This window comes from Megalops cyprinoides, chromosome 24 (assembly GCF_013368585.1).
Source record: "Megalops cyprinoides isolate fMegCyp1 chromosome 24, fMegCyp1.pri, whole genome shotgun sequence".
NCBI classification, from domain to species: Eukaryota; Metazoa; Chordata; class Actinopteri; order Elopiformes; family Megalopidae; genus Megalops; species Megalops cyprinoides.
Window position 1 is genome coordinate 1,186,526 of NC_050606.1, and position 27,500 is coordinate 1,214,025.

General features: G+C 44.2%; 3 protein-coding genes across 4 annotated transcripts in view; 1 reads left to right on the plus strand and 2 right to left on the minus strand.

The window, feature by feature from the left end:
* The window catches only part of prmt5 (protein arginine methyltransferase 5), an 8,836-nt gene extending 5,009 nt beyond the window's left edge, over window positions 1–3,827 (minus strand). For both annotated transcript variants that reach the window (XM_036518870.1, XM_036518869.1), the window contains exons 1-6: window positions 3,723–3,827; window positions 2,128–2,246; window positions 1,912–1,997; window positions 1,592–1,726; window positions 1,273–1,385; window positions 276–325 (exon numbers count right to left, since the gene is read on the minus strand). In XM_036518870.1, the coding sequence (XP_036374763.1) occupies window positions 276–325; window positions 1,273–1,385; window positions 1,592–1,726; window positions 1,912–1,997; window positions 2,128–2,246; window positions 3,723–3,823 (604 nt within the window). In that variant the 5' untranslated portion in view covers window positions 3,824–3,827. The remainder of the gene's footprint in view (window positions 1–275; window positions 326–1,272; window positions 1,386–1,591; window positions 1,727–1,911; window positions 1,998–2,127; window positions 2,247–3,722) is intronic.
* Window positions 3,828–4,731: 904 nt separating this feature from the next.
* On the minus strand, window positions 4,732–13,358 carry LOC118771481. The gene is made up of 6 exons (XM_036519490.1): window positions 13,214–13,358; window positions 8,045–8,353; window positions 7,188–7,353; window positions 6,090–6,094; window positions 5,798–5,818; window positions 4,732–5,660 (listed from the first exon to the last, which is right to left on the minus strand). The coding sequence occupies exons 1-6, from the start codon at window positions 13,356–13,358 to the stop codon at window positions 5,086–5,088; spliced, it is 1,221 nt and encodes a 406-aa protein (XP_036375383.1). The 3' UTR covers window positions 4,732–5,085.
* A 6,516-nt stretch (window positions 13,359–19,874) lies between these two features.
* Window positions 19,875–22,294, plus strand: si:ch211-119o8.6 (uncharacterized protein LOC556659 homolog). Its single transcript, XM_036518877.1, has 2 exons — window positions 19,875–19,890; window positions 20,313–22,294. Exon 2 carries the CDS (start codon window positions 20,416–20,418, stop codon window positions 22,162–22,164), a length of 1,749 nt encoding a protein of 582 aa, XP_036374770.1. The 5' UTR covers window positions 19,875–19,890; window positions 20,313–20,415; the 3' UTR covers window positions 22,165–22,294.
* Window positions 22,295–27,500: the final 5,206 nt, after the last annotated feature.

A 27,500-nucleotide genomic window follows, 5' to 3' on the forward strand; every position in this document is an offset into this window, starting at 1 on the left:
TAAAGCTCAGAGCTACAGAACAACACTAAAGTGGCGGGAAAAGGCATTCTGTGACTGAACCAAATGAGGATTAGCCGTGTCTGTCAGGTCTAGTACTTTTATTCAGAGTTATCCAATGGCACCTGCTCAATGACCTCAGAGCGTCTGTAGCAGGGTCTGAAATCCACATCCTTTTCTCCGTTGCTGTGGTTACACCCTCCATCACTTCCCCCCACCCCCCACCCCCCCCCGCCGCCCCTCACTCACCCACTCAGGCCCCACTGCCCCTCACTCACCCAGGCAGATCCTCTTGTTGTAGTCACAGAGTGTGCGGAAGGAATGCCACCTGGGAGAACAAACCGGAACACAGAGTGAAAACCAGGCAGAGCAGAGTCAGGACGGTGGCCGGATGACCGGACGGACGGACCAAACCGGAACACAGAGTGAAAACCAGGCAGAGCAGAGTCAGGACGGTGGCCGGATGACCGGACGGACGGACCAAACCGGAACACAGAGTGAAAACCAGGCAGAGCAGAGTCAGGACGGTGGCCGGATGACCGGACGGATGGACGGACGGACCAAACCGGAACACAGAGTGAAAACCAGGCAGAGCAGAGTCAGGAAGGTGGCCGGATGACCGGACGGACGGACCAAACCGGAACACAGAGTAAAAACCAGACAGAGCAGAGTCAGGACGGTGGCCGGATGACCGGACGGATGGACGGACGGACCAAACCGGAACACAGAGTGAAAACCAGGCAGAGCAGAGTCAGGAAGGTGGCCGGATGACCGGACGGACGGACCAAACCGGAACACAGAGTGAAAACCAGGCAGAGCAGAGTCAGGAAGGTGGCCGGATGACCGGACGGACGGACGGACGGAACAAACCGGAACAGAGTGAAAACCAGACAGAGCAGAGTCAGGAAGGTGGCCGGATGACCGGACGGACGCATGCATGCACACTGGTGTATCTCAACAAACAGGCATTTGATTTGAGAATATGTTCCCTGTGTCTCCTCTGATTGGTTATGTGGTGTCATAAGCCCTGACACACCGAAAGGTTGCCAGTTTGATTCCCCACGGGGCACCGCTGCTGTACCCTTGAGTAAGGTACCTAAACCACAATTGCCTCAGTAAATATCCAGCTGTATAAATGGATAGCATTGTAAAAACCTGTAACTGATGCAGGTTGCTCTGGATAGGAGCATCCGCTAAATGCCTGTAATGTAATGTAATTCATGTTTAGGTTATGTCGTATAACACAGAAGGGGCCTGTGCTGATGTCACGCTCACCAAGCCCAGGTCTTCTCGTCAGCACCGCCATCATCCGTGTGTTTGACTGGCTCGTTTTCAATGATGTCATCACGCACACCCTCAGGGGCCAACAGCGGCACACGAATCCAGAACTGCTCAAAAAGTAATCAATGAATCACTCAGCCAATCAAGTAAAATCATACACTGCAGTGATTATGCTTGATATTTTATTGTGCAGCAGTGGTGTTGGGTATGGATGTGGTTACTGATTATAGATTGATTAGTGATGGACACATTACCAAGTAGTAGTGGTAGATGTGGTTATTGATTATTGATTGGTTATTGGTGTGTGAAGTACCATGCAGGAGTGGTGTCCGGTGTGGATGTGGTTGAGCAGTATGCGGGCCAAGTTGGCGCAGTGGGGACCCTTCAGGGAGATCATGAAGGCCGGCAGACCCAGGTACGCCGAGAAATTCAGCTCCTGCACCAGGGCCTGGAGAGAGACGGAGGCAGAGTTAAGCTGTGTCTGTGCAGAGCACACCCTTATGCTAGAGTGTAAACTATAACATGTTCTCATTACACTGTATGTAAATGATGCTGAGAGCTCACGCTGCCCTCACGGGCGAATGCAGCTCTAATCGATTCTGTCCCTTTTCCTTCGGAACACGCACGTCTTACCGACTCGGAGTTCTTGCGCTCCGTCTCCACCTCGGAATCGGTCTGTATCCATGGCGACAGCTTGCCCACAATCAGCGTGTTCCAGTCTGGGGAAGGAATCGTCTTTACTGCCCCCTCACCGAAATGAGAACACTTTCACGGTGGCCGCTAAACGCTCAGTTCCAACATTATCAGCCTGCCTTAGCGGAGTGACAGAGCAGAGCTCCGCCCACTCACCTCGCCCACACAGCAGCAGGTCCGAACGGGTGTGTGCCCCGTGACGAGCCCGCGCCGGGTCCAGATCAAACTCCCGACGGAACCGCGGGTGGAACAAGGGCATGCACAGGAAATCAAACCTGAGGGAGAGAGAGAGAGGGAGAGGAAGACATTTATATTTATTCATTTGGCAGATGCTTTTAAGCAAAGCGACTTACAAGTTAAGCAGAGTACAACCATATAGAGAGTCAAAAATATTAGATGCTGCATGATCAAGTTTCAATAGTTGGACGGACAAAGTACAAGCTAGCTGGTAGAGATATGAGTGCATGAAACCATATTTTTGAATATTTTTAAGGAAAAGAAAGTTTAAGACATAAGGAATTGCTTTAGGGGGTAGTGTTTCAGGTGAGAGCGGAAGAGCTGTGTCTTCAGATGTTTCTTGAAGACAGAGAGGGACTCGGCAGAACTGATGAAGTAGGGAAATTCATTCCACCATCAGGGGACAACAGCGAAGAAGGTTATGGATAGTGATTTTGTGCCGCAATGTGATGGGACAACCAGACGCCGTTCAGTAGCAGAGCATAGTGGTCAGGGAGGAACATATACTTGTACTATTTCAGGCAGGTTCAGGCAGGTAGGTGCAGTTTTGTTGGTTGCTCTGAACGTGAGCATCAAGGCGTTGAACTTGATGCGGGCAGCTACAGGGAGCCAGTGGAGGAAGACAAAGAGAGGTGTAAACGTGGGCTCTCTTAGCCGGGAAGAGAGGCGAGAGGGAGAGAGAGAGTAGACAGTGGGAGAATGAGGGAGAAGAGGTGGATTCTGATGAGAGTGCTGGACAGGTAAAGCATCAGGGGCCCGGCTGGCAGATCTCCATAGAGCAAACACGGTTACCTCCTTCTGCACACTTTCAGTGCCCGACTGAACCCATGAAATCAGCCGCCTTCGCCATGTCGGGAAAAACACGTTACTGACACAATGTCTTATCATCATGTTCACATTCACCCCCTTTCGGGCGGAGATAGGGTGTTTGGGGCGTGCCGAAGCTGCATTAATTACATTCTTCTAATATTGTACAGGATCCGTACAGCAGGCAAGAGACTGGTGGGCAAGCCCACCTTACGCTCCCTGCGGGGACGGCTCGCTAGCTCCATCAGCCAGACCCACGCCTGTGCGCATCTACACTTTTATATGTGACCAACATAGCTACACAATACGGCAGAATTCAACCAAAGTGAAGAGAAAGAAAGAATGCATAAAAATGCATTGAATACTTTGAGAAATGCCATCTAGCACAGACCAAGCTATCCAGCATCTCTACGCTGGCCTCTATCGACCATGTGGACCCACTGTTTCCCATCCTGCGGGCCCGCTAGTTAGCGAAGCAGCTAGCCAGCTACGTAGCTGCGAGCCTTTTTCCAGATCAGCTCAAGTAGCCTAACTAGCCAGCATGGTATTTACCTGCTAACTAGCTGCTAACACGTGAGTAAAAGTTAGCAAGCTAGCTGGGTAGCCTGCTCCCGCGAGACTCACGTGCAGGCAGCGATGCGGGTGACCCATGCTGACCCATGGCGGCCACCGCACATTTACACACGGTCAAAGCAGCGTTTGCTCACCCGAGCCTGGCGACAGCGGCGAGGGTGTCCGCCACCTCGGGCACGCAGCTCAGGTCTCTCCCGCACGACACCCGGCTCCCGGTGCTCGCCGACGCCATCATTAAACCTCCGTGCGCGAGAGTAGGGGGATGACGTCAGAGCCGCCGCAACGAATCAGGGGACATTTTGGCTCCGAATGCGCGCTGTCTCCCGGTCAAACGCAGTAAAGCCAGAACCAAAATGGCGCCCCCCGAAGCCACAATTTCGTACCCATACAGCTCTCGCGAGTCTTGCGTCCATACCTCCAGCCAATCGTTTGCGGTCTGCTTGTGGGGGTAGGGGACGGGGGTGGGGGATGGTTCGGGGAACTGAAAAATATCTTAATTATTTTCTTTCGAGGTTAGCTGATACTCCTCTATAGTCTCCACTCCACACCCTAGCATAGACAGTGGGGGTAATGCACTTTTGAAGTTTATAGATCATAATTAATTATTTAAGAAGAAAAGCGTTTTCTCTTGGGGCCATCAGGTGCCAGTTTGCCTGACTAGCGCCAGTCCGTTCACCAGGACAATACCTCACCATGAAGTCATTGCCTCGCCAGGTGGCGTACGTTGACAGATGTGTACACCTTAAGTCAGAAAAAAGCGTGAAAGCTAAAATCTGACCGTACCGCTGGCGTTCAGGTGGACAAAAATGTCTGCCACCAGAATCTCACATCTGCTTACTTAGCATGCTAATAAAAATATTATAATTAGAGACACACAGTTCAAAACTCCATGTGAACTAAAAAAAATATGTTTTAGTGTATTAGAGTAAATTAAATTGTCCCACTAAATAATCCCACTAAAGGATGTTTCACTTTTTAATGCAGATGTCAAAGTTATGGGTTCTGGGACTCAAAATGAACCATTGAATTCCACTCAAAGAAAGGCCAATTCACTGTCAGCCCCTTCCATTTACACACACACACACATATACACACATGCACACACGCACATGCACATGCCCCCACACACATACACACCGGGTGAATTATGGATTACTGATGTTAGTGAATCCCAGAAAAGATTGAATTTTTTTTGCAATCACCACTTTATGCCCCTCCCCCTCAGTTGCTGGCATCCTAGAACCAATCACTGAACAGTTCCAGCTTCACCCAAGCGTCCGAGTACCAGTCGCTGCACAGTTGCTGCTTTAATCAACGGTCCTAGAACCATGTACTGGGTAAACGCTGCTGAGCCACAGTATGTCACTCTCAGCTCTACATGCAGCATTCACCTCACTCTGCTTCATCACTCTGGTCTCTGTCTGCGTTTCTTTCTTCTCTCTGTCCCTCTTTTCCTCTCCGTCCTCGTGGCTCTGATTCACCTCATGCTCAGGAGGACTATTGGAGGTGTCCCTCGTTCCGCAGGTAGGTCACGTCCTCAATCTTCTCCAGCAGCTCCCTGACCTGTGTGCCATCCCCCACATCCTGACTGCTGAGAACGTGGTACCTGTTCCCACACCTTTCCAGCAGCGTGCGCAAGGCCTCCCCCCGTCTCTCGATGTTCTCCTTGATGTCCGTGCCTTCCAGGAAGTCTCCCCTGGTGAACAGCACAATGGTGTGCCTCCACACCCCCTGACTGAGCAGCTCCAGGTGCTTGATGGCAGCTGCTATCTCCATTTCAGGTACGGGGGAGTGCCACACAGGGATGACCAGGAGGACGGCGTGGGGCCCTGGGGGGCACAGGGACAGGCAGGACCTGATCTGGCAGCTCAGATTCTCTGGGGTGTCGGTGTGTTCGTACCAGCCGGGCGTGTCCACCACGGTGACCTGCCTCCCGGCCACACGCCCGTGTCCCACAGCGCACTGCTCGGTGTTTCTGCCGAACTCGTCCCGCCCCAGGATGGTGTTCCCCGCGGTGCTCTTACCCGCCCACCTCTTCCCCAGGAGCACGACCCTGAGACCACGCGTCCGAGCTGCGGGGGGGGGTAAATACACACACACAACAGGAGGCAAATAAAGACATCCAAGCAGTCAATTCGGCACCACACTTCTCCAAAACACAATTCTGACTGTCTTCTCACTGGTTTACAAAACAAATCTGAGTACTCACCTATTTCCTCATGAAGTTTGCCTGCAGGACAATGGAAAAAAAAAAAAAAAAACATCTGATCTGATCACACTGGCTCACAGATAGGTACACACAACAGGAAGTGGCAAGTGACAACATTCAAACATTCAACATTGTGCCATTTTTTCTAAAACACAACTCATACTTTTTACTGGTTATATCTTAATTAGAATATTGTCTGTTAACTAGTATTTCAGCTGTGGAAGAATGATTGTTAAAAATGTCCACGGACATGTCTCGAGACTTATTTTTATTAAGGATGGTAAGGACTCACCCTCTCTTTTGTAGAAGTAGGTGATAATGACAGGTATTGCAACACCAGACACAGCCAGAAGCAAAGAGAAGGAAATTGTCCATGGAGAGATATGAGGAAAAAAGGCACCTGAAAAACACAGTAATAAGAGCCAGCGAGCATGCAGCTGATGGCTGTTCACCTATAAGCAAGCAAGGCAAGGCTGCCCTGTTCGAGAAGGAAATATATTGTAATATACTGAAAACTATGTTGTTCAGCCCGAGAATATGTTGCAAAAACACTAAAATGTATTAATGCAAATCAAAAATGTACTGCAATATACCAAAATGGAAATAATTTACATTTAAATGTGCTCTCACTATATTTTTTGTGTGGGGCTATGTAGGCCTTTGACAGGTGTGGTCTGGGTACCTTACTGTACTGTATACATTACGTGTTTTTCATTGTGGGAGAGCTGTGTGGCCTGCAGCTCATGCATCAACAGCTGTCTCTCCTCCCTGGAGCTGAAACGGTTGCCTGTTTAACAGGCTGCATCACTTTCACTGAGCGTTGCCTTTGAGCATTTCTCTCAAGCGGCCTTCCGGTCATACACACCTACCGCGGCACGGGGAGACACAACCACTTCAACAACAATTCCAGGAAGTCCTGGAGTGTTTAGGAAGAAAAGGCAGACTGTGCAGCGACCGAGGGTGGGTGAGTGCTCAAAACCCAGCACCCATAATGCATCACTCAGCTTTCCGCCATCTTCCCCCGCCTTGAGCAATTCCGCTCAGATGGGAAGCACTGCTTGAAATTATGAGGTTTATAATGCACATATATAAATATATACATATATACATATAATGTGGCACAGCTGGTGACAGACATCACCACAGGTCAATTCAGTTTCATTCAGGGTTTCATTCCCAGTCTTGCTAAAACAACTTAATCATGGACAATACTGTTAAAATATATTAATGCGCGTTTACATGGAGTAAATTGAAGTTCGCTAATAAAATATATTGTGTTTATAATCTAGGGTCTGCTATGATCAAATTGATATTATCACTGTTGACCTGTTGCGTGATCAGTCATGTGACCTTGTTTTTAAAGGTGAGAATTTCGATGAGTTTTATTCACCTGGAATGTGTACCCGTGCCTCCTTCACCTGGAGGAACTGCTTCTGGGTCACTCGGCAGGTGAAGCTGTTGGCACCTCCCTCGTGTACAATGATGCGTTTCGTCAGGACAAAGAGCCCCTGGGGGTCTCTGTGCGTCTCTGTTCGACCGGCGGGGAGACTCCGCCCCTCACTGTCCCTCCAGTCCACCTCCGGCTGGGGGTGCCAGCCTTCAGATTCACACTGCAGACCGATCCCCCCTTCTGCGTACCCCTCTATGGAGATCACAGGCTCTGTTCCTATTGCTGTACACACACATCAGTATTGAAGAAGTGTCTGGCATCTTTCAACACTTTAGTACGATATTTGGCCTTGAAATGGCCAGTCAATATTTGTCTATAAGTTTGACTCCAATAAATGTGTTACTTTTTGAATTAATCACCATGCATTCATTCATTTTGGTGATCACTGAAGCCACATAACTGTATTCAGGAAGAAAAAAAACACCGAGCCAGGTTAGGGACCAATATGGATGGAATTCAGTTTTGAGTAATGCTAACATCCCTCACTGAGGTGCTGTGGTGTAATCATGCAATGTAGTGTCAGTACCTCCGTATTGCCACTAGATGGCAGAAATACAGTAATGAAGACATTTGTCAGAGCAGCTGCAGCTCCTGAACAGTGCCTGTTCTACCTGCTCTAGTTTAAAGGACCGCTTGTAATGTATGAGAAACCCTGAAATGGTACATAAGTGACACAGTCTCAGTAAAACAGCGCATTATCAAGCTTAAGACTTCAAGGGAGGAAGCTTTGCATCCCATTGACACAAATACAAATTCTAATTCATTCACTGATATTTGATGTCAGAGAGATTTCTTACCTTTAACGGTGACGCGAATCACCCTGTCATCATAATTGTCTGTCTCCTTTGATTTAACAAAGCATTTGTAGCTGCCATCATCAGAGGCCTTCACCTCCAGGAGTCTTAAGGAGGTGTTTCCCTTCCTCAGTTCCCCGGGAAACAGGGCTGTCCTTCCTCTGTAGGATGGGATCTGATTGGTGTAATCATCCCTCCTGTTAACATAGAGATGTACGGGTGCCAGGAAGTCCCCCCTGAACCACCTGACCTCCAGGTCCTCAGCGCTGATGTTGGGCTGGAGGTAACAGGGCAGAACTGCATCCTCACCAGCTGCAGCAACAACAGGATCAGCTGGACCAACAACCTGGAACCTCTCTGGAGAGAACAACAGCACAGACTGAGACTGCAGCTGGAACAACAGCACAGACTGAGACTGCAGCTGGACCAACAGCACAGACTGAGAGCAGCTGGAACAACATCACAGACTGAGACTGCAGCTGGACCAACAGCACAGACTGAGAGCAGCTGGAACAACAGCACAGACTGAGACTGCAGCTGGAACAACAGCACAGACTGAGACTGCAGCTGGAACAACAGCACAGACTGAGACTGCAGCTGGAACAACAGCACAGACTGAGAGCAGATGGAACAACATCACAGACTGAGACTGCAGATAGAAACTGAACAACAGCTCTCATTAAATGATGAACAGGAAACTTTGTTAAATCTGGTTTAAAAGTTTACAAATCAGTACTATATACCAAAACCTAACTAACAGATGACCTCATAACTTTTTATGAGGTATTCCAAATAGCATTGAGAATTGTTCAGTGACAACATATCGTGTTTACGTTTTACAGACAGACAGACACACACACACAGGCATGCACACATGTACACACGCATGCATATATTCAAACGTGTACACACAGAATAATGCACATGCTGTACCTGGTTTGGACTCAGAGGTGTGGTGCAGAAACAGGAGAACCAAACACAGACACTCTGACCGACTGCGCTTCATCTCGGGAGACACAAGCAAGCCTTCTGTCCAAAAGCGGCCGCCCTGAGACATAAAAGCACAAAGCCGCTATCCTGCCCCTCACAGATGGACAGTATCAGTCTCCCCTGACACGACTGTCCTGCGGTCACGCCCCGCCCAAATTCACACGCACTGAGAAATTAAAACATAAAAAACTGCGCATTCTTTCCTGTGTCAGAAGGTTAAAGGCCAGACAGCCTGAGAAATACAGCAGAAAACAGTCCTTAAGCAGAAATAAAATTTGAAAAAATGTCTTACAAGCTGAGCCAGAGAAAGGCTGCAAACTGCTGCTGCGTGTTAGCGTGTTTATGTGAGTGTGTGTGTTTGCGCCTGATAAGTGACCACTGCTGATGGCTGACTCTTCACTGCATGGCATGCTGGCATATCACCGGCATAACAGCCACAGCGCCAGGCACCGTGCCAAACTGACCTCTGAACCAAACGCCGCCCGCCCAGCTAACAGCAGACTGCCGTCAGCTACCAAACCGTCTAACCAAAGCATTTACCACAGACACAAGGCGGGGTACATTTGCAGGTAACATTTGCATTTTATTTTGCAGGGATAATTAATTTTGCCTGTGACTTGTGCAAGCGGTTTGAAACTGTTTCTAAATTTATGTTTGGTGTTGGAATATTGAAACACATGCAACAGATATGCATTCAAATCACTCCAGACAATTCACTTTGAAGTCACAGTAAATTAAGAAATGATTCTTTTGTGCTCTGGACAAGAGTGTCTGCTAAATGAATGTAATGTAATATCATGTAATGTAATAATAACTGGGGTAGAAAATAAGTAATTATGCAAATTGCAGATTCTTAAAGCCCTGGAAACTGAGAACAGCATCACCACTGATCTGTTAGGAGGATCAAATATACTGGTCCTGCTACTAATAATAATGCATTTTTTATTCAAGCACCATACCCACTCTTAAGGCATTGTACAATACAACACTACATAATGACAATGACACATATAATGATAAAAATGCATGATGAAATGAGACAATAATGAATACGAAGACACAATAACAGCAGGTAAGGCAAGGAATTACCTAATATGTGAAAAGATATGTCACAGTACAAAATTATGTTACACCTAATTGCATATGAAAAACATCATAAATTAAGTAGTGCATTTACAGGAATTCAGTTATATCAAAGTGTACAGTTTCAAGAGTACAGGTTTACAGGGTCATTCAATTTTAACAGCCATTTCGAAAATACAGGATTTTTACAGAGAGGTTCAGAGGAGGGCAGTCAGTCATCTGCCCTAAGGCTGGCAGATAGTGGATCAAGAGGACAAGGCCCCATCTCCCACTGTGTGCAGATCAGTAGCAGACAGAGTGAGTCTCCCTGAGGGCCGACCGGGGTGTAGGAATGAAGGAGCTGATGAATGCAATCAGGGCCTCTGAACAGCAGCATCCTGACATCACTTCTGGACTTCATGGGAAACCAGTGAAGTTTCAGAGCAACAGGGGTAATGCAATCCTTGTTACGGGTGTATGCAGTGGTGAGGAACACAGGCCTCTCACCAGGAGGATGCAGGTTCAAAACCTGTATTTTATCCTAGGAATCCAGCACAGAGTCTTGTTTGGTAACAGTCAAACAAGGAACTAATTGCTGTGAAATGCAAAAAGACACAAAAGAACAAAAAAAAAGCTTCTGCTCTGGACTTGAGCAGCACGGGTTTCCATGTGCTTCTCTATGACAGGGTAGCAAAGCTGCTTTCCAGTATGAACTCAGACCCTCAATCAAGGTTTCTAAAGCAAGGTGCAGTCTTGGTCAGTTTCAGTATCTTAATTGGGTATGGATTTCTGGTCAGACCGTAATTCTTCTTGCTTCTACATTTTTATATGGGAAGCAGAAAGGATTTAGTGTGTTGATGTCTTAATTGGGTTTGTGATTAAGTGAATACTTCTTCCTATTCCCTGCTTCTTGTTTCTTGAATTTTTTCGCTCCTGGTCCTCTCCTCCTGCAGCTGCTATGCCTGCATTATTGCTGCTCTTCTGTCTCTTTGCCCATCAAAAATATTATATTATAATAATCGATAATAAAATGCATTTTCCAGTGCAGGAAGAGTTTTCCCCTTGACTCCTCGTCGGTCACAGCTTCCATCCTGAGGACACAGTATAAGAGCATCTTAAGAGACCACATCACCACTTCACAGTATTACATGATACTGTAACGAGGTTACTCTAAAGTGATTACTCTGTTACAGTGCTACACTGTTACAGAGCAAAATGTCTTTGTTCACAGCAGGGTGCTACAAAAATGCAGACTGAGATACAGTAAAGCAGACACAATGACAGAGGATAAGGTGGACAGATGGGTAATGAATGGATGGTACTTGAAAGCTAGCCCTGTCTTACCCAGGTCCTTGAGGAGATGCTGTTCTTGCTTTAGCAGCAAATTGAAGAATGCAACTTTTGCATTGACAGAATTTAGACCTTCATAGAGTTCTCTCATTTTCTCCTGGCGGGTCCCAGCACTGTGGATTTTGTTGTGGATCATCTTTGTGGATCATCTTCTTACCCAGCAGAGCATCTGCTATGGTTTGTACTGCACACACACTTTGAATGAGCTCTGCTCTGTTTTCCTCCACAAACTGAACTGCCTCCTCATGGGAGCTGACTGTAAGGCAATAGTGTAAATTACTGCACTTTACTAATTAAGACCACATGCAGCAGGTACCGTCCTGCTAAAAAACATTCCCATATAATCTATTGCAAAAGGCTTCAATGCCACACTTCTTAAAAATGAGATGAGTAATGTCAAAAAAAAACATTTTTGGTTGGTTTCACTTCAGTGTTCGCTGTTGTGTCTTGGAGTGTTACAGAAAATACAGTAAAAATGTTAATATCTGCTAAGAATATTCTCTATACAAAGTGTCACTGCTTAATCCAGTTAGACTTACCCACCCTTTTTTCTGCACCATGCTTTTCCTGAAATGACTGAGCATGGCTGATTTGTGTTTTTTGTCTTCTCTGTTTGATATTACCGCTGTCCTTACCCAAAAGCATTACTGTTATTAATAGTAATAGTAGTAAGTATATTTAAAAAACACACAAGATGAAAATGGATAAAAAGACAATACCTTGTTTGGAAGCAGGGAAAGAGATGTGGTACACCTGAATATTGAAGGAGAGAAGGCTGAAGTCATGCCTACATACAAACCCCTCTCCTAAGTTTTTCATTTTGATATTTTTTACATTCCACAATTTTATATATCTCAGTAGCTAGATTTAGAAACTTACCGTTTTTTCCTGCTGCCGACTTGCATTTTCCCTTGGAGAAGCAGAGTCTGTGAGAAAAAGAGAAACGCTGGTGTAAAACGCTGTAGTATTTATTTGAGATCTGAGAGCTCTTCCACAAAATGGCCGCCCTGCATCACCCAGGTTGTGGTGAGTCTCTCCCTCCCTTTAATGTAAATTGCACTGAGTCTCACAGAAGGGAAGAACATCTCTATAAATAAATACAGCCCTCTATGAATTTTTATATAACTCTGAACTTCTCCAAATCTGAGTCATTGAAAAAAGGTGATATTCTTAATTAGATTATGCAGGATTTAATCTCATCTCATTGCTGGTGCAGTCTTAAATAAGACACCTGACCTGAAATCTTTTAGTAAATATTCAGCTGTATAAACAGGTAATGCCTCAAACACAAGCAATGGGAGTCCCTCTGAAAAAGAAAGATAAATAATACAGATTGGGAACTAAACCCAGTGATCCTGTTTACACATCTATGGCTACAGAGTGTTAGTGTCTCTGGTACTGCTAACCAGTTCTTTAAGCAACAGCAACTGCTGTGTGTATTGGGTTGATATGATCATATGTGATGGCATCAATCAAACTCACCACGATTAAGGTTGGGGATTTCAGGACTCTGGTGTGCTGTTGACTTGTCTTCACGTTTTTGCATCAGCCACTGTAGTTGCTGTTTTAGCAGAAGATTTTCTTCATCTTTTGCTCTTAGGCTTACCTCCAGCTCTAATATTCTTTTGTCTTTATCCTGTTCATTTTCCTTTCCCACAATGCAATTGTGCAGACCATCAAACTTTGTTGCAATGTCCACCGTTATATTTACTAACTCTGTGACCTTTGTGTTGTCCCATTTTTTACGGCTGAAAAGAACAGTCTTCCTACATTTCTCCTTAAGCCCTTTGAAAGCTTGGCAGTCATAGAGCTGATTCATCTTGGACTCTCCGTTCTCCAACTGTTCTTGTGTGATCAAGAGCAGTACGGTGTGGCTCCACACTGACCTGCCCACCAGCTCCATGTGGTCCTCCATTGCCCTTCTGTGTATGAAGGTGAACTCTGAGTCAATAGATATGACCAAAACAAATGCAAGGAGTCCATCGGCGCAGCGAAACACACATGTCTGGAGCTCAGATTGATCAGAAGCCGATGTAGTGTGGAGCAAATCAGTCCAGCCCGGTGTGTGCACCACCGTGACCAGCCTGTCACCCACTCTGCCTCGTTTCGTCACACACCCTTTAGTTCTGAATCTCCAAATTCGAAACGCTTTTTTCCCCAGAATGGCGTTTCCCACTGCACTCTTTCCAACTTTATTTCTTCCCAGCAACACCAGGCTTAATGAATATTCCTCACCTAACACTGAGGAGAAATAAAAAGAAAGGGAAAGGAAGGTGAGACAGCGGGAGGTAAGAGCAAAGCTACTGGGGTCTGGTTGTATTTGGTAAAAACATTAATAAGGCCTCAGGAAGTCTTCTAAATGTGCTCGAGGAGGTTTCAAAAAATAAATCAACTCACCCTGATTCTGCTCTGTTAATGGAACTGTGTCACCACCTGTTAGGAGACAATAAATAGCATGTCAGGTTTAGTCTACGTGTGTATAAGGTTTCATCTGTTCATTTAGCTGTTACATGTTAAAATGCAATAATCTTTACCCTCAGACACTAGGTCGTCAGCGAAGACAAAAATAAGATACTTTTTGCAAAAACAACTTGGTTTGTACGGGGTCAAATGCACGAGTAGCTGATTAAAGAGTAGATAACATAAAGGGAAAATAAAAAAAAAAACATCTCACCGGGGCTGCTGCTTGAGGAACAGCTGCCCATTGCGATCTCACTTCTGTTTCTGATTGCACAGATCAGTGATTAACAGAAGGCTGAGTGACCAATAATCCATCTGGACCACAAACAGAGACAGAAACACCTCAGACAAGATGATGTAAAATGGCGACAACAGAAGTTTGCAGTTAGAGAAAAAGTGTGCTTTCAAGACTCTTCTTGTGGTTTGTAGTTTGCTTGTGTTCACGGGAAGTCTAAGAGCAGCTCAGAGCTATGTAAAATCAACATTGAATACCATCTTATAGTTAAGACTGTACATGATGCCCATATTCTAAATTCAATGAACTAGTTTCCCTATTCACGCATACAAATGATTTTGTGCATACAGTGTGATCAATCTGTCTAACATTCATCACTTGAATTCATCCCTTTGTTCTTGGTTGGAATTTGGTCTACAACTGCTCCAGACTATGTGTACCATGTGCTGAAGTACACATTTTTTACCATGTGGATGCACAAATGTCAGATTTTAAATGTGAATAAGCTGACTTTTCACAGCTGAATTACATATGCAGTTCATTTTCCAATAAACAATTAAATGTACTAGATAACTAACCTAAGCCTATAAAAGTCTGGCCTGTTGTTATTGCCTGCATTGTTTCCTGGTATGATTATTGCATTCACTCTGCATGACTCTCCCTCTACAGTACCACCTCTGATTTCTCTTCCAGCTACCAAAGAAGAGAGAAGGTGATGGAGGGGTGTGGGCACACAGTATTTGTGGAGGGTAAAGGCTTAGGAGACAGAATACACTCTACGTACACTCTACTCACGTACGTCAGGATATGAAAGAAGTCAGGAGAATGCTCTGTGTTATAGGTGTCTCGAAACTGAACACAGGTAAAGCACAACTGCAAATAGCTTCTCTATGCCTTTGGAGTTTTCCCCCAGTGGTACATTTTTATGTAAAATGGAAACCAAAAATGTCTTTCCAAAAACAAAATGTTAAAAAATATTTTTTGGCTATTTTGAAGAATCTAAACTATAAGAGTTTTGATTTGTTCAACAGCCTTCTTCAGAATTTGACTAGAAAGTCTTTCCTCTGTGGATGCAGGTGAAGCCGACCCCCACACATCTGACAGCTGGATCGAAATGTGTATGTGTGTGTGAGTGAGTGTGTCTTCTTGGGCCTTTCAACTGTCCTTGAATCTGAGCAACAGAACCGAGTGAAAGTGTTGGTTTCAAGTGCAGCAACAGCCACCGCTACATCAGGGAAATTGGCGAATTCCACGCCTTGCATAAATGATTAACAACTGAGCTGTAAATGCTCATTAGTTGAATTATTATTGGTTTTAAATACTAACAGACCATTGTACCAGATTGCCTCAAAATGACCTTTGCTTTGCTGATCTTTGCTTTCATATTGCACACTGTCACAGTAGCCAGCACTCTCTAAGGTGTGGGTAGCATCCACCCTCACGACCTTTCTCCATGTATAAAGCTTACAGATATAAGAAACAGCCACATGTCCTAATTTAAAAATGTAATGCAATGCTCATCTGAGTGAAATATGCAAAAAAGACGAATCTGAGTTCAGCGAATCTTGTATCTCAGGCTGCTTATGTGGGGGGACATCACAGCATGCTGCTTCACAGGTGAGCAGTATAGGAGAAGTAACCATGTTCAGAACTTGGTCTCTAAGGGACTAAATTCCAAGATGGCCATCAAATAAGAACTACAGTCCAGACAGCCCATGCACTCTGGATCGAAATGAAGTGGTAACTTATAGCTAACAACTTATCTGATCTAGTACATTATATTTATTTTATATATTACACAACTGTTGCTCTCTCAGAAGCAGGAGATTGTTTACTCACTTTCAGAAAGGAGATGGCTCAAGCTATCTCCTGCTTCTGAGGCAGCAATAGTTGTGTAATATATAAAATAAATATAATAAATTAGCAATGATGTTGTGTTACTTGTGCAGCCATCTCCTTGGAATTCCTATCTTTATTTGGTGAGGTTTCACTCCTCCATTAACAAAGTTTAGAGATCTCAGCCAAGAAGGCATCTTCTATCTTTTACTGTGCAACCTGGATTCTTAGTATTCTCATCTTTGTCTCCTGTAAGACTTCATTTATGTGACCATTTTACAATAAAATTTGCCTCATGTTTCAAAAGGTACATGCTTCTTGCGATTGCTTGTGAAAGTAAACATGATTGATAGATGAAGACAGCATCCAGTCACAGAGTGTTTCATGAACAGTAACTGAGGCCAGAAACCAGGAGAGTGATAGCAATGCCCTTTTGCTTACTGTAAACCTCTGTGCAGATGTGTGAGAATTACCTGATCATTGAACGCAATTCCAGGTCATGAATTTACTGCACCAAGATGCAATATATGGTTTATTCATTCAAGTTTGAATATTTTCTTCCACATGGATATACATCCAGAAAATAAGTTGGGCCTCATGTTACCTCACATCTTAAGCCATTCAAATGTCAAGCAGAGTATTTGAATGATTTCAGTTATTCAATGTTGGAAAATGTATCAGTTACTGACACTTTCATGCACATAATTTTAAGCATATGATGTAAAATGGAATTACACAGTTTGAAATCTGTGAATGTAACAGGAAGAGCAAAAAGAGACAGAAATAAAAAACAGGAAGAGAACAGCATCTTACCTGAAGCACCCTGGCCCATTGAGGTTTCACTGCTGTTTCTGGTAACAGTAATCCATAATTAACAGTGAGTAATAAGCAGCACAGTTGGCCCAGAGAGGAATCCTCAGGCACAGATCTCAGATCCTCTTCTGAAAGCTCTCCCAGAGACTCCACACCATGTCTAAAATGTACCCAGGATGAACTTGCACCTGATCTAAAATGGCGTCTGTGAAGAAATTGTAACTGGAAGTGAAAATGTCGGCTGAACAGATGTTGTGTGGTTTCAGCCGAGCAGCATTATGCACAGGAAATACGTGCAAAATGTTTGCACTCCTCAGAAAAACTTGAGTCTTATTTGCGATTAAGGAATTTCCGGTAAATTAAATTAAGGAATGTTCAGGTAAAGTAGACAACTAAAGACATGAATAATCAAACTATCACACCCCAAAAGAGCATTTTAAATGTAAAAAGCATGTAAAAGTTGCCAATGACCAAAATCAATTTCAACTGAATGGGTTGGCACTCTATCACGCGGTATAAATGTGCAGTGCAGTTTACACTTGTAGTTTTATACTCTGGATACTCAGACATTTTCCACAAATATGTTGTATTTATTTAACTTTTTATTTTCTTTTTCAAATGTTTATAAAGGAATAAACAAGACTTTGGATATATGGGTCTTGTTTTCTTTTTTCGTATGCATTAAGATCTGCAAGCAGCAGCTCTTAACAACTCTCAACAACTCTCAACTCATTATGATTTTCACCAATGAACTGAGGGCAATTAAGGTCTTGAGGGGACACAAATATTCCCCAGGAGATCTTTTTTTTGTGGATGAATGTCTATGAAACATTTTAATGACCTGCTCTATGATGAGAACAGATGACAACATATTTTGAACTGCGTTTTTGGTGTCCTATCACACTACGTTGAGAATGACTATTTGTTTGTTATCCCATCTGATTAGCACTGGTGGATACCACATACTAAACCATACATATATGAATACATGACACATTAGAACATTCAACATGCAATGTAGAACAATATGCAAAATTCAACAACTTTCATTTACTTCTGAGGGTTTTGTTTCATTTCATTATTATCAGTAATATTTAAACTGGTAATAATCAAATGTGCATGATCCCCACAGCTATTTCCTTACCTCCCATGCTACCCACTGGAGCTAAAGTCATCCTTCAGCTCCCCCCCCCCCCCCCCCCCCCCTCTCTCTCCCTCTCTCTCTGTCTCTCTCTCTGCATCTGCACCAGTTCTTGCTTTCTTTCATCCCTGCTCTTTTTACAGCTACATGTCACCTGCATGGTTATGTCTTTATATTTACTCTCCATCAGCAGCTCTTATAAATTGATGTCATTTGTAGGCGTGCAGTTTCACATGACTCTATTTAAATCGAAATGGTTGACATCAAATCTCAAAAGGACTGAGTTAATTAAACGCCTTCTATCAATGAGACACCTTGAACTTGTGTTTTACTCGCGCGTTAATATTCCCTCTGAACGGTTCGCGGACGCGCGCAGCGTGCTTTTATTTTGACATTTTCCCTGAGGTCGGTAACGGAAGTAGAACCTTCTCCCGGGTGCATTTACGCGCGTCCGTGAAATGGCTCGCTAACAAGTGCAGAGATCAACGAAACTTCTCAAAGGTACTGAAGACAAGGAATCAAAGTGGAATTATTATAATTATGGATACGCCTTGACTGTTCAGTAGCAGCAGTCCGTTAAATGTGGTTAGTAAGAACGGCATCTGAGGTTGAAACAACCGTAACTCTTACTGGCTGACTAGTTAAGATCAATCTGATTTGGAGTGCTGTTTGTGTGAAGCGATGGTGGCGGCGTCTCTCCGGGGGGGATCCGGCTCTTGTCCTGTGTGTGGCGACACCGTAACTGACCCGGTACATATACGATGTGGCCACAGGTTTTGTAAAGCATGTCTGTACCAGCACTGGGAACTGTCAGCCTCTATGGAGTGTCCCATACCGTTATGCAGGAGAAAGATCTCTTGCTACGTACTCCTGCGTGGAGTGGAAGTGCGCTCCTGCAACCTGACCGTTTCGGGAAAGAAACACGGACACGGCGAAGTCTGTCCTGTCCGCAGAGCCGCGGAAGACTGCAGGGTTTGTATTATAACTGTGCCAATTTATGTTGCTGGCGTAACGTAGATAACTGCTGTCTAACTACAAAGCAAAGTGTGCAGCTTATTTTGGGTCAATAATGTTAGATCGCTAGCAAGCTATTACACATCATAGAAGCAACCACTATTTGAGGGTAGCTGTAAATAGCCAGATTCCTGGTTAGCTAATCTACAAGTGTCAGTAATATGCAAGACTGATTCACAGGAAACCAAGCATATATGGCTGTAGATCTCTAAATGTGGGTTTGAATTTGGTGATTAGCGATGTAAAGTGCAGATACATTTGAATTCATGTTAATTTAATTTACTGATGCAGAGGGTAGATGCACGTCTGGAACTCAGGTCGTGTAAGTAAGCAGTGCGTAGCAGGAGTGAATTAACACACTGGTGAATCCTTGCCTTGTAGAGTGAAGTGCAGCAGACTGAGAGGCGGATTGAGATGTTGTCAGAGGGACCGTTCCCTCCGGGGAAAGAGCCGGTCAGGAGGCGGAGGAGGGGGGACTGGCAGCGGAGTGAAGTGAAGGTGGAGGTGAAAGTCGAGCAGGTGGAGGAGGAGATATTCCCCTCTTCATTCACCTGGAAGGAGATAAAGCAGGAGGTGAAGTGTGAGGCCAGCTCTCCGGTGCGGGTAAGAGCTGCTCACTCTGACAGAGCCGCTGAAAGCAGAGCGCTGATTCATCATGGTTGTGCTTACAGACCCTCCATACCCACCTCTCTGCAGTCATGGCGTGAATTTGTGGGGATCTGTAGTCAGTTCAAAAATGGTGTTTGGCTCCACATTAAATATTAATTTTCCTCCAATACAATTTTGTCATTTGTTGTCCTTCTGTGACTTTAGATTTCTGTCTCCGGTGTTAATTTTGGTTTGATGACAGTTATGTGAATTCTTGAGAATCTTCAACGTAACTGTATGACTATATTTACTGACAATTTATTCTTCTATATTTCAGAATGGCAAGAGCATAAAGAGAAGGTATGAAAATTCATCTCTCTCGTCAAATTTTTTAAGTTAAACTGTGACCAAACTCAGCAGCACTGACTGCTCGGTCTAACTCACGACACAAAGGATGCAGAAGTCATTGCAGTACATTCTGCAGGTGCAGCACCTTGCTCTGGACCTGACCTACTTGCCTGACTTGTCAAGCTTGTGCTGTTGCATCAGAAGAGCTCTTCCCAGTCCATTTTGAAGGCTCTGTTCCTAAAACAACTCCTCAGTCCAACCGCCTGGGTGAGAACCAGGTCACCTGACCCCGTAATGGAAGCTCCTTGCCCGCTGTGCTATGTGACCGTATCCCACGTGCAGGGCTGTCAGAATCGACTGGGGGGCGACCCGCTTGTGATGTCTCCCTCTCTCCGTGCACATGTGTTAACCTTAGTCTGCGCTCTTTTCACCAGGTACCCAAGAGAGGAAGGACCCCATGTTTACATAGACTACAGACCACTGGTACAGTCCAGTGCCCCGCTTAACCAGAACCGCTGTGACTCGGGTTCTGTCCCGATGCCTGCGGACACGCTACCTGCTGAAAACCGGGCCGGGTCCAATCCACTGATTGGGCAAGAGCACACTGTAAAAACACCTCATGTTCGTGCACGTTTACAAAGACAGAAGCCTGTCACCTCGGTACAGCCAGCTGCACTGAACGCAAAACTGAACTTGTGCTCCAAGTGTGGGAGGGGCTTCAGCAGAAAAAAAGACCTTGAAGCACATCAGCGAATTCATATGCTGAGGAAACTTCACTGTTGCACTGAGTGTGGAAAGAAGTATAGTGGGAAACATGAGCTTGCAATGCACCAGCGGTTTCATACAGGAGAGAGACTATGCCACTGCTCCTTCTGTGGGAAGAGCTTCACGAGAAAAAGTGCGTTGGAACAACACAAGAGGAGCCATACAGGAGAGAGACCGCACCGTTGCACCCAGTGTGGGAGGAGCTTCAGCAGGAAAAGTGAACTGAAATTACACAGGCAAAGACATGCGGACCTCAAGCCATATGTCTGCAGTCATTGTGGGAAGAGGTTTCTTACTGCAGCTGCTTTACGAGGACACTGGCCAGTGCATACTGGAGAAAGACCGTATCAGTGCTCTCAGTGTCCGAAAAGCTTTATTCGACTGAATGATTTTAAAGTACACCAGCGCACTCATACAGGAGAGAGACCATACCACTGCTCCAAATGTTCTAAGAGTTTCTTTCGGAACCATGAGCTTACAGTGCACCAACAAGTTCACTCAGGAGAGAGACCATACCACTGCTCCAAATGTCAGAAAAGTTTCAAGCGAGCTTCACACCTGAAGTCACACCAGTTTGTCCATACTAGAGAAAGGAAATTCAAATGTCCTGATTGTGAGAAAAGCTTTTCCCATTCAAATACTCTGACAATCCATCAGCGAATTCATACAGGAGAAAGACCATACCATTGCACTCAATGCTCAAAGAAATTCACTTCCTCTGGAGATCTAACAAAACACCAGCGGATTCACACAGGAGAAAAATCATACAAATGCTCTCTGTGTGACAAGAGCTTTCGTTTATCAACCACACTAAAAATTCATCAGAAAATCCACACTGGAGAGAAACCATTTCACTGCACGCAGTGTGGGAAAAAGTTTGCCAGAAGAGGCAATTTAAAATTACACCAGGAAACACACACTGACAAAAGACCCCACAAGTGCTGTTATTGTGGGAGGAGGTTTCGAACCTCCGGCACCCTGAGATTGCATCAGCAGATTCATTCCACAGAGGGCCCTTATGACTGCACTCAGTGTGGGAAGAGTTTCATTCGGAGAGACACCTTTAAAAGACACCAGCAGATTCATTCAGGAGAAAAATCATTTACCTGCTCTGTGTGTAGCAAGAGCCTCAGCAGTGTCAGTAGTCTTAAATTACACCTGCAAAATCATAAAGAAAAGAGGTTATTTAACTGCTCCCACTGTGAGAAAAAGTTCAGTTCTTTAGCCTACCTTAAAAAACACCAGCGGATTCACACAGGAGAAAAACCATACCTTTGCTCCCAGTGTGGAGAGAGTTTCTTTTCCTCCAGCAGCCTTCTGACACATCAGCTGAATCACAGTGGAGAGAGACTGCACAAATGCACCCATTGTGGGAAGTCATTCAGTCAGCAGATGTACCTCAGACGGCACCAGCGGATTCACACAGGAGAGAAACCACACCTCTGCACAGACTGTGGAAGAAGCTTCATTAGGAAAGATCAGCTCAGGTCGCATCTGCGAACTCACTTAAAGAAGGACTGAATAAATGCTGCAGATAGTGAGAATGTGCTGAAGCACAGCCAGGGACATGTTGCGTTTTTCAGTGTACAGAAGATGGGTTAATGAGCTGGGAGAACTTGAGTTGGGGAAACTTTGTGCAATATTACAGCATACCGGAAAAACACACCTGCAGGTGGGGCTGATGCCGTCTGACATCAGAGACAACATTCAGAGCAGGTCTCTGTACTTATGTTTTAATTTTATTTTTGATGTTTTGTCACTCAGGGTGAAATTTGTCTGATACATTGTTTTTTAGTTACTCCCTAAAATATTTGGCAGTATTATTTTGTATTGCAGTCTATAGTGCAACATGTTCAGCTGGTTGATTGAGAACTACAGCAGTGTAACTGATCAGTTACAAAAATTTTAAATGTCATATTGACACTTTATTTTGACTTGGGGGAGTGCTGGCATCTATGTTTATAATTAAAAAAAATACTTTGATGGAGGAACTACCTTGAATCAGATTTTCTGCTGTTTCAAATTTTCTGTTTTTGTTTATTTTTACAGAGATTTCGGTCTCTCGCCTGTGTAAAGATGTGCTCAGATTTAGTTCACTTTCAGTTGGCTTTCTGAGCAGCCCTGCTGTGCACCGTGTGTAAGTTCTACAGCCATTTCTTGTGTTTGGTATTCGTTTACCTTGTGTTCTGTGATTCCCGTGCACTTTTCTCCTGAAGGGTGAGGACCGTGTATGTAGAAACATGCTGCGGTCTGAATGCTTTCTCCTCCCGTCTCTGCCTCCATATGCTCTGGTCCACACGCCGGTTTCTCCTGAAGGATGGACATTTTTTTGGAGTGGTATTTTTTTTTTTGAGAGAAATTTTTTTCAATCATAATTTCATGTGACTCACCGTGTCAGTAAAATATTATTAGTTCTGGAAAAATAAAGACATACCACATATTCCCATGTGTTATTTCTTGAAAATATGTTCAATATGCGAATGAAGCATGATTGTCTTGTTTCCTTGTCAAAGTCCCTTTCCCAGCTGTCCGTCTCTGCCTCCACCAGAGGTGTAATGGAAGTAGTTACCTGTAATGGAAGTAGTGACCACAAGATGGCGCTGTGTGGTTATGAAGCGTGAGGGTCTTTTCCCTGGTTCCCTGTTTATCTCCTGAGTTGCTGCTGTTCCTCAGTTAAGATTGGAGGTTCCTCACTGTGCAGTGCAACCAAAGGATAGTGATTCATGTCGCGACAATCTCACGACTTGAGTGTTAAAAATGGCGTCATCCTCTGTAAGGCCCTTGGTGAGTCTATCTCAAATATGTTCAGAGAGCCATCATACTAAGGGTTCATAGGGGTTTTCAGAGCTGGAAGAGAAAGATGAAATTCAGAGACTCGTAGAGAATTGATAAATATACAGTGTAAGTCCTTTGTTGTGAAAAGTTGAAATCCAGTTCAGCCAACAGTCAGCACTTTCTGCTTTGACAAGACTCAGTGATGTGCACAAGAGAAGATTGTCAGGCGTTGAGTCACTGAGCGTCAGCCCGTGCGCACAGACCTGTCCATTCACCTTTCCGCATCCTGTCCCCTGTGTTCTGAGCACAGCAATCGGTCCACTTAACACAACCTGCTCGGTTTAGTCTACTTAATACTTCAGTTCAAGTAGTGTTACCTTCAGACAAAGCCAAGTTTATAAGGGAATTCAAACTTTAATGAACAGGCCTGTGTATTCGTCTATCGTGCTTTTTCCTGCCCTCATTCTTCCTTTTCGATTTGTTCTGTTTTTCAGCATTACATTTTTTGTCTCACAACTTTCATTTGGTGTATTTGCATCGCATTGTGCTAGCATCGTTGTCCTTTAATGCGCTGTGGTAATTCCTCTGTTGATGTTGAAGTAAATTGGATAATCATTATTACATGCAGAGGAGTAAACACCTCCTTCTCTAACATTAAGATGGAAGATTAAAACTCCCTTAGTCTTATAATAATCTGCATAATAACTATAACAATTTGGATTTAGCTTTTATTCCTTCCGAGTTAGGTCCCCTTACGTCCTCTGAATCCAGCTTTAAAACCTACAGACGTGCTCCGTCCTGTGTGCATTACTCTCTCTGGCAGTGCAGTCACTCTGACACCATTTTATGCCTAAAAGTAAATCTGATGGTAGTTTAAACTAGGCTTACGCTTAAGCTTAAACTAAAATCTACAAATTCAGATTACGACTTGAACATTTGTATTTGCATCATATATTGACTTTTTTAGGATGCTAAGAAGTTACTTTGACTTTATAATTTGGTTAACTTTGATTATTACTGTTTGGAGACACTTCTGTGGAACGGCACAGCGTTTGATCCGGGGACAAGCGATGTGTATTATAATACAAAGCAATGCTGCTAAAAGGCGCCCGGAGCCAAAAGGCGCCTCTTGAAAATAACAGTCTGCGGAACACCTGGTTCCCCATGACCATGTATGGACTTCACTTACGAAGTTTGAACCCTACGGAGCCAATTAGGTAACGAGGTTCAGGAGAGACCCAATTAGAGAGGGAGCTGTTTAGCTCCACAAAACCAATCAAAAACAGCACCCCCTCTGCTCATTGTAACTCATGTAAATGCACCTACTGTAACTATATAAAAAAGAACTAAACCTTATACTTGTTGAACTTCTGCTACATGCTGATGTTCCCTCAGCCGGCTGTGCAAATAAACCTTCCTGTCTTTCACTATGAACTTCGGATATGCTTCTTTGTCAGAATAAAACTTATTTTCGATCCTCTGGGAGTTGACTAACATTACCAGTTTAAATATTACTGATAATAATGAAATGAAATTGTTAATATACCTGTTTTTATCAAAAATAAAGACCAACATGTCATTTCGGTTTGATTTGTCTGAGAAATACTTTATAATATAGCAAGTAACAAAACCCTCAGAAGTAAATGAAAATTGTTGAATTTTGCATAAGCTGCATGTTGAATATTCTATGTGTCATGTATACACATATACAGCGTGCAGGATCCACCAGTGCTAACCAGATGGGATAACAAACAAATAGTCTTCTAGGAGACACAGGTGTGGGCATTCACAAAATACTAAGAAGCCAGCTTGGTTTGCAACCATTTCATGAGAATGCAGCCGGTTGTTAAATTATATTGGATCATCTTTCAGACCTGACCCTGGTGCTGCTGGGGGGTCAGGCAGTGGGAAAGAGCACTGCAGGAAACACCATCCTGGGCAGGGAGGAGTTTCCCTCCAAACCCAGCCTGGGCCCAGTCACCCTGGCCTGCAGGCGGCGCTGTGGAGAGGTGGCCGGGCGGAAGGTGACCATTGTGGACACACCGGACCTGCTGGACACCTCGTTTGGCCAGAGTGAGATTAACTTGGAGCTGGAGGTCAGGAGGTGTCTGCTTCTCTCCTCCCCTGGACCACGGGCCTTTCTGCTGGTGCTGTTGGCCAGGGGCTTCCCTGACGAGGAGAAGGGGGTGCTGCAGGCCATGGAGGAGCTGTTCGGGGAAACAGTGCTACACCACACCATGGTGTAGCACTGTATATACTATACAAATATACTTGTTTAAGTGCTATGAACCAATTGAAATAAACTGCATTGTGTGCATATCCATTGATTGTCAGACATTTGACTGAAAAAGCCGTTGTGTTGCAGTTCGAGGAGCAGATCCCCACAGTGGTGATCCTGCAGCGCCCCCTACTGAGGGATCAGGGGAGGAGCAGGTGGAGGGCAAGGAGCAGGAGGACTCTGTCAGCAAGGCGGAGCAAGAGGAAATGATGTCACGACTTCAGGAAGAGAAGAGAGAGCTGGAGGAACAGCTGAGGAGAGAGAGAGATGTGAAGATTATGTATTCATTAATATTTTCATGTTTATTCATTTATTTTTACTGTACATATGTATTTGCAAGCATTTGATGTTCTGACAGTCGATGTCATGTCATAATCTGATGTCATGTCAATCAAACTGCTAGGAGTATGTCACATTTTTATGCTGCATATATACATCAAACGCTGTGGTGAGTGATGCTGATGAATTAATAATGATAAATATTAAGTAAACAAATTAATGAAAACCTTGTTGGCATAACTGGATATAAAATTTATCAAAAAGCAATTTTATGGAACAAAGTCACATTACAATCTCAGTTAACTTACTCCTCTTCGACCAGGAGGGTGTTGTCAGCCTACAGTTATTTCTCTTCACACATTGTCTGTTTGCTGGTTTGGATTTTCTCTGTTGTTTTTTTCTATAGTTATCTCTCATATTTTGCATTATTTTTTTCCACTCTGTAATAATCTGTTTGATTACTCCATATTAAATAAAAGGAGGTTGGTTCATTTGATTGATTGCTAGCACCTCCTTAATGGTCCATTGTGATGTCACTGGTACTTACCAATCAGACAGTCCCCAGAATTTTTTCTGTATTCTCATTTGTTTCATGTTTTTAACTAGCAGTACCTGCTATGCTCATTTACACATTACTACAGTGGTAGCTAATGCTATCGGTGAAAGCCTGGATGTTACCAGCACATTGCTGTTAGCCATTCGTCATAATAATGTAATATTAATACAAGTAGCAATGTACTGAGAATCTCTGCTGTTGTTGTAAATGGAATTAATCTGATTTGAGAGAAGCAAAGCCCAAGCAGAGAGCGACCCCCGGGGGTTTAGAGAAACCTTTTCTGTGGGAATAAAAGGCCTGCCTGAGCTAAGCTCCATACACCTCTCCTGCAAGCACATTTCTACGTTACTGTCTGTCAGTAAGAACATTACCATTATTCAGGAAAAGGCACTGCTAACATTCAGTACAATTCATTTGAAATTTTAAGAGTAAACTGTTCAGTAAATTGTTTGGTATTTGAGAGCAACATTTGCACTGATGAAAATGCTAACGTGTACATGTTGTCAGCATGGAACCGCAGTCACAATTTCTTGCTTGTGATGGTCAGTGTTGGTGTGTAAAATTACGATGAAACAGCTGATACATTTTGATGTTGAATTTTGCCATTTTACATTGAAAGCTGGTTGAGATTTAAACTACCATCATGCTATAATGTACATGTATACCCCCACACACACACTCACAAATACATATGTATATATAATTTAGTAGAATAGAATATATTATCTATGAATTGACTATACTTTTAATCTTGGATAATATTTGTGTAAAATAAACACAGTCATGGTTTCTAAAGTAAGGTGTAATATGTAAGATCCCATCGATCCCATCCTGTGAGTTTCTCAGCCTGGCCAACCAGTACCAGTAGGGGGTGAGTTTGTGTCCCTTGGTCTCCGGTAGGGGGTGAGTTTGTGTCCCTTGGTCTCCGGTAGGGGGTGAGTTTGTGTCCCTTGGTCTCCGGTAGGGGGT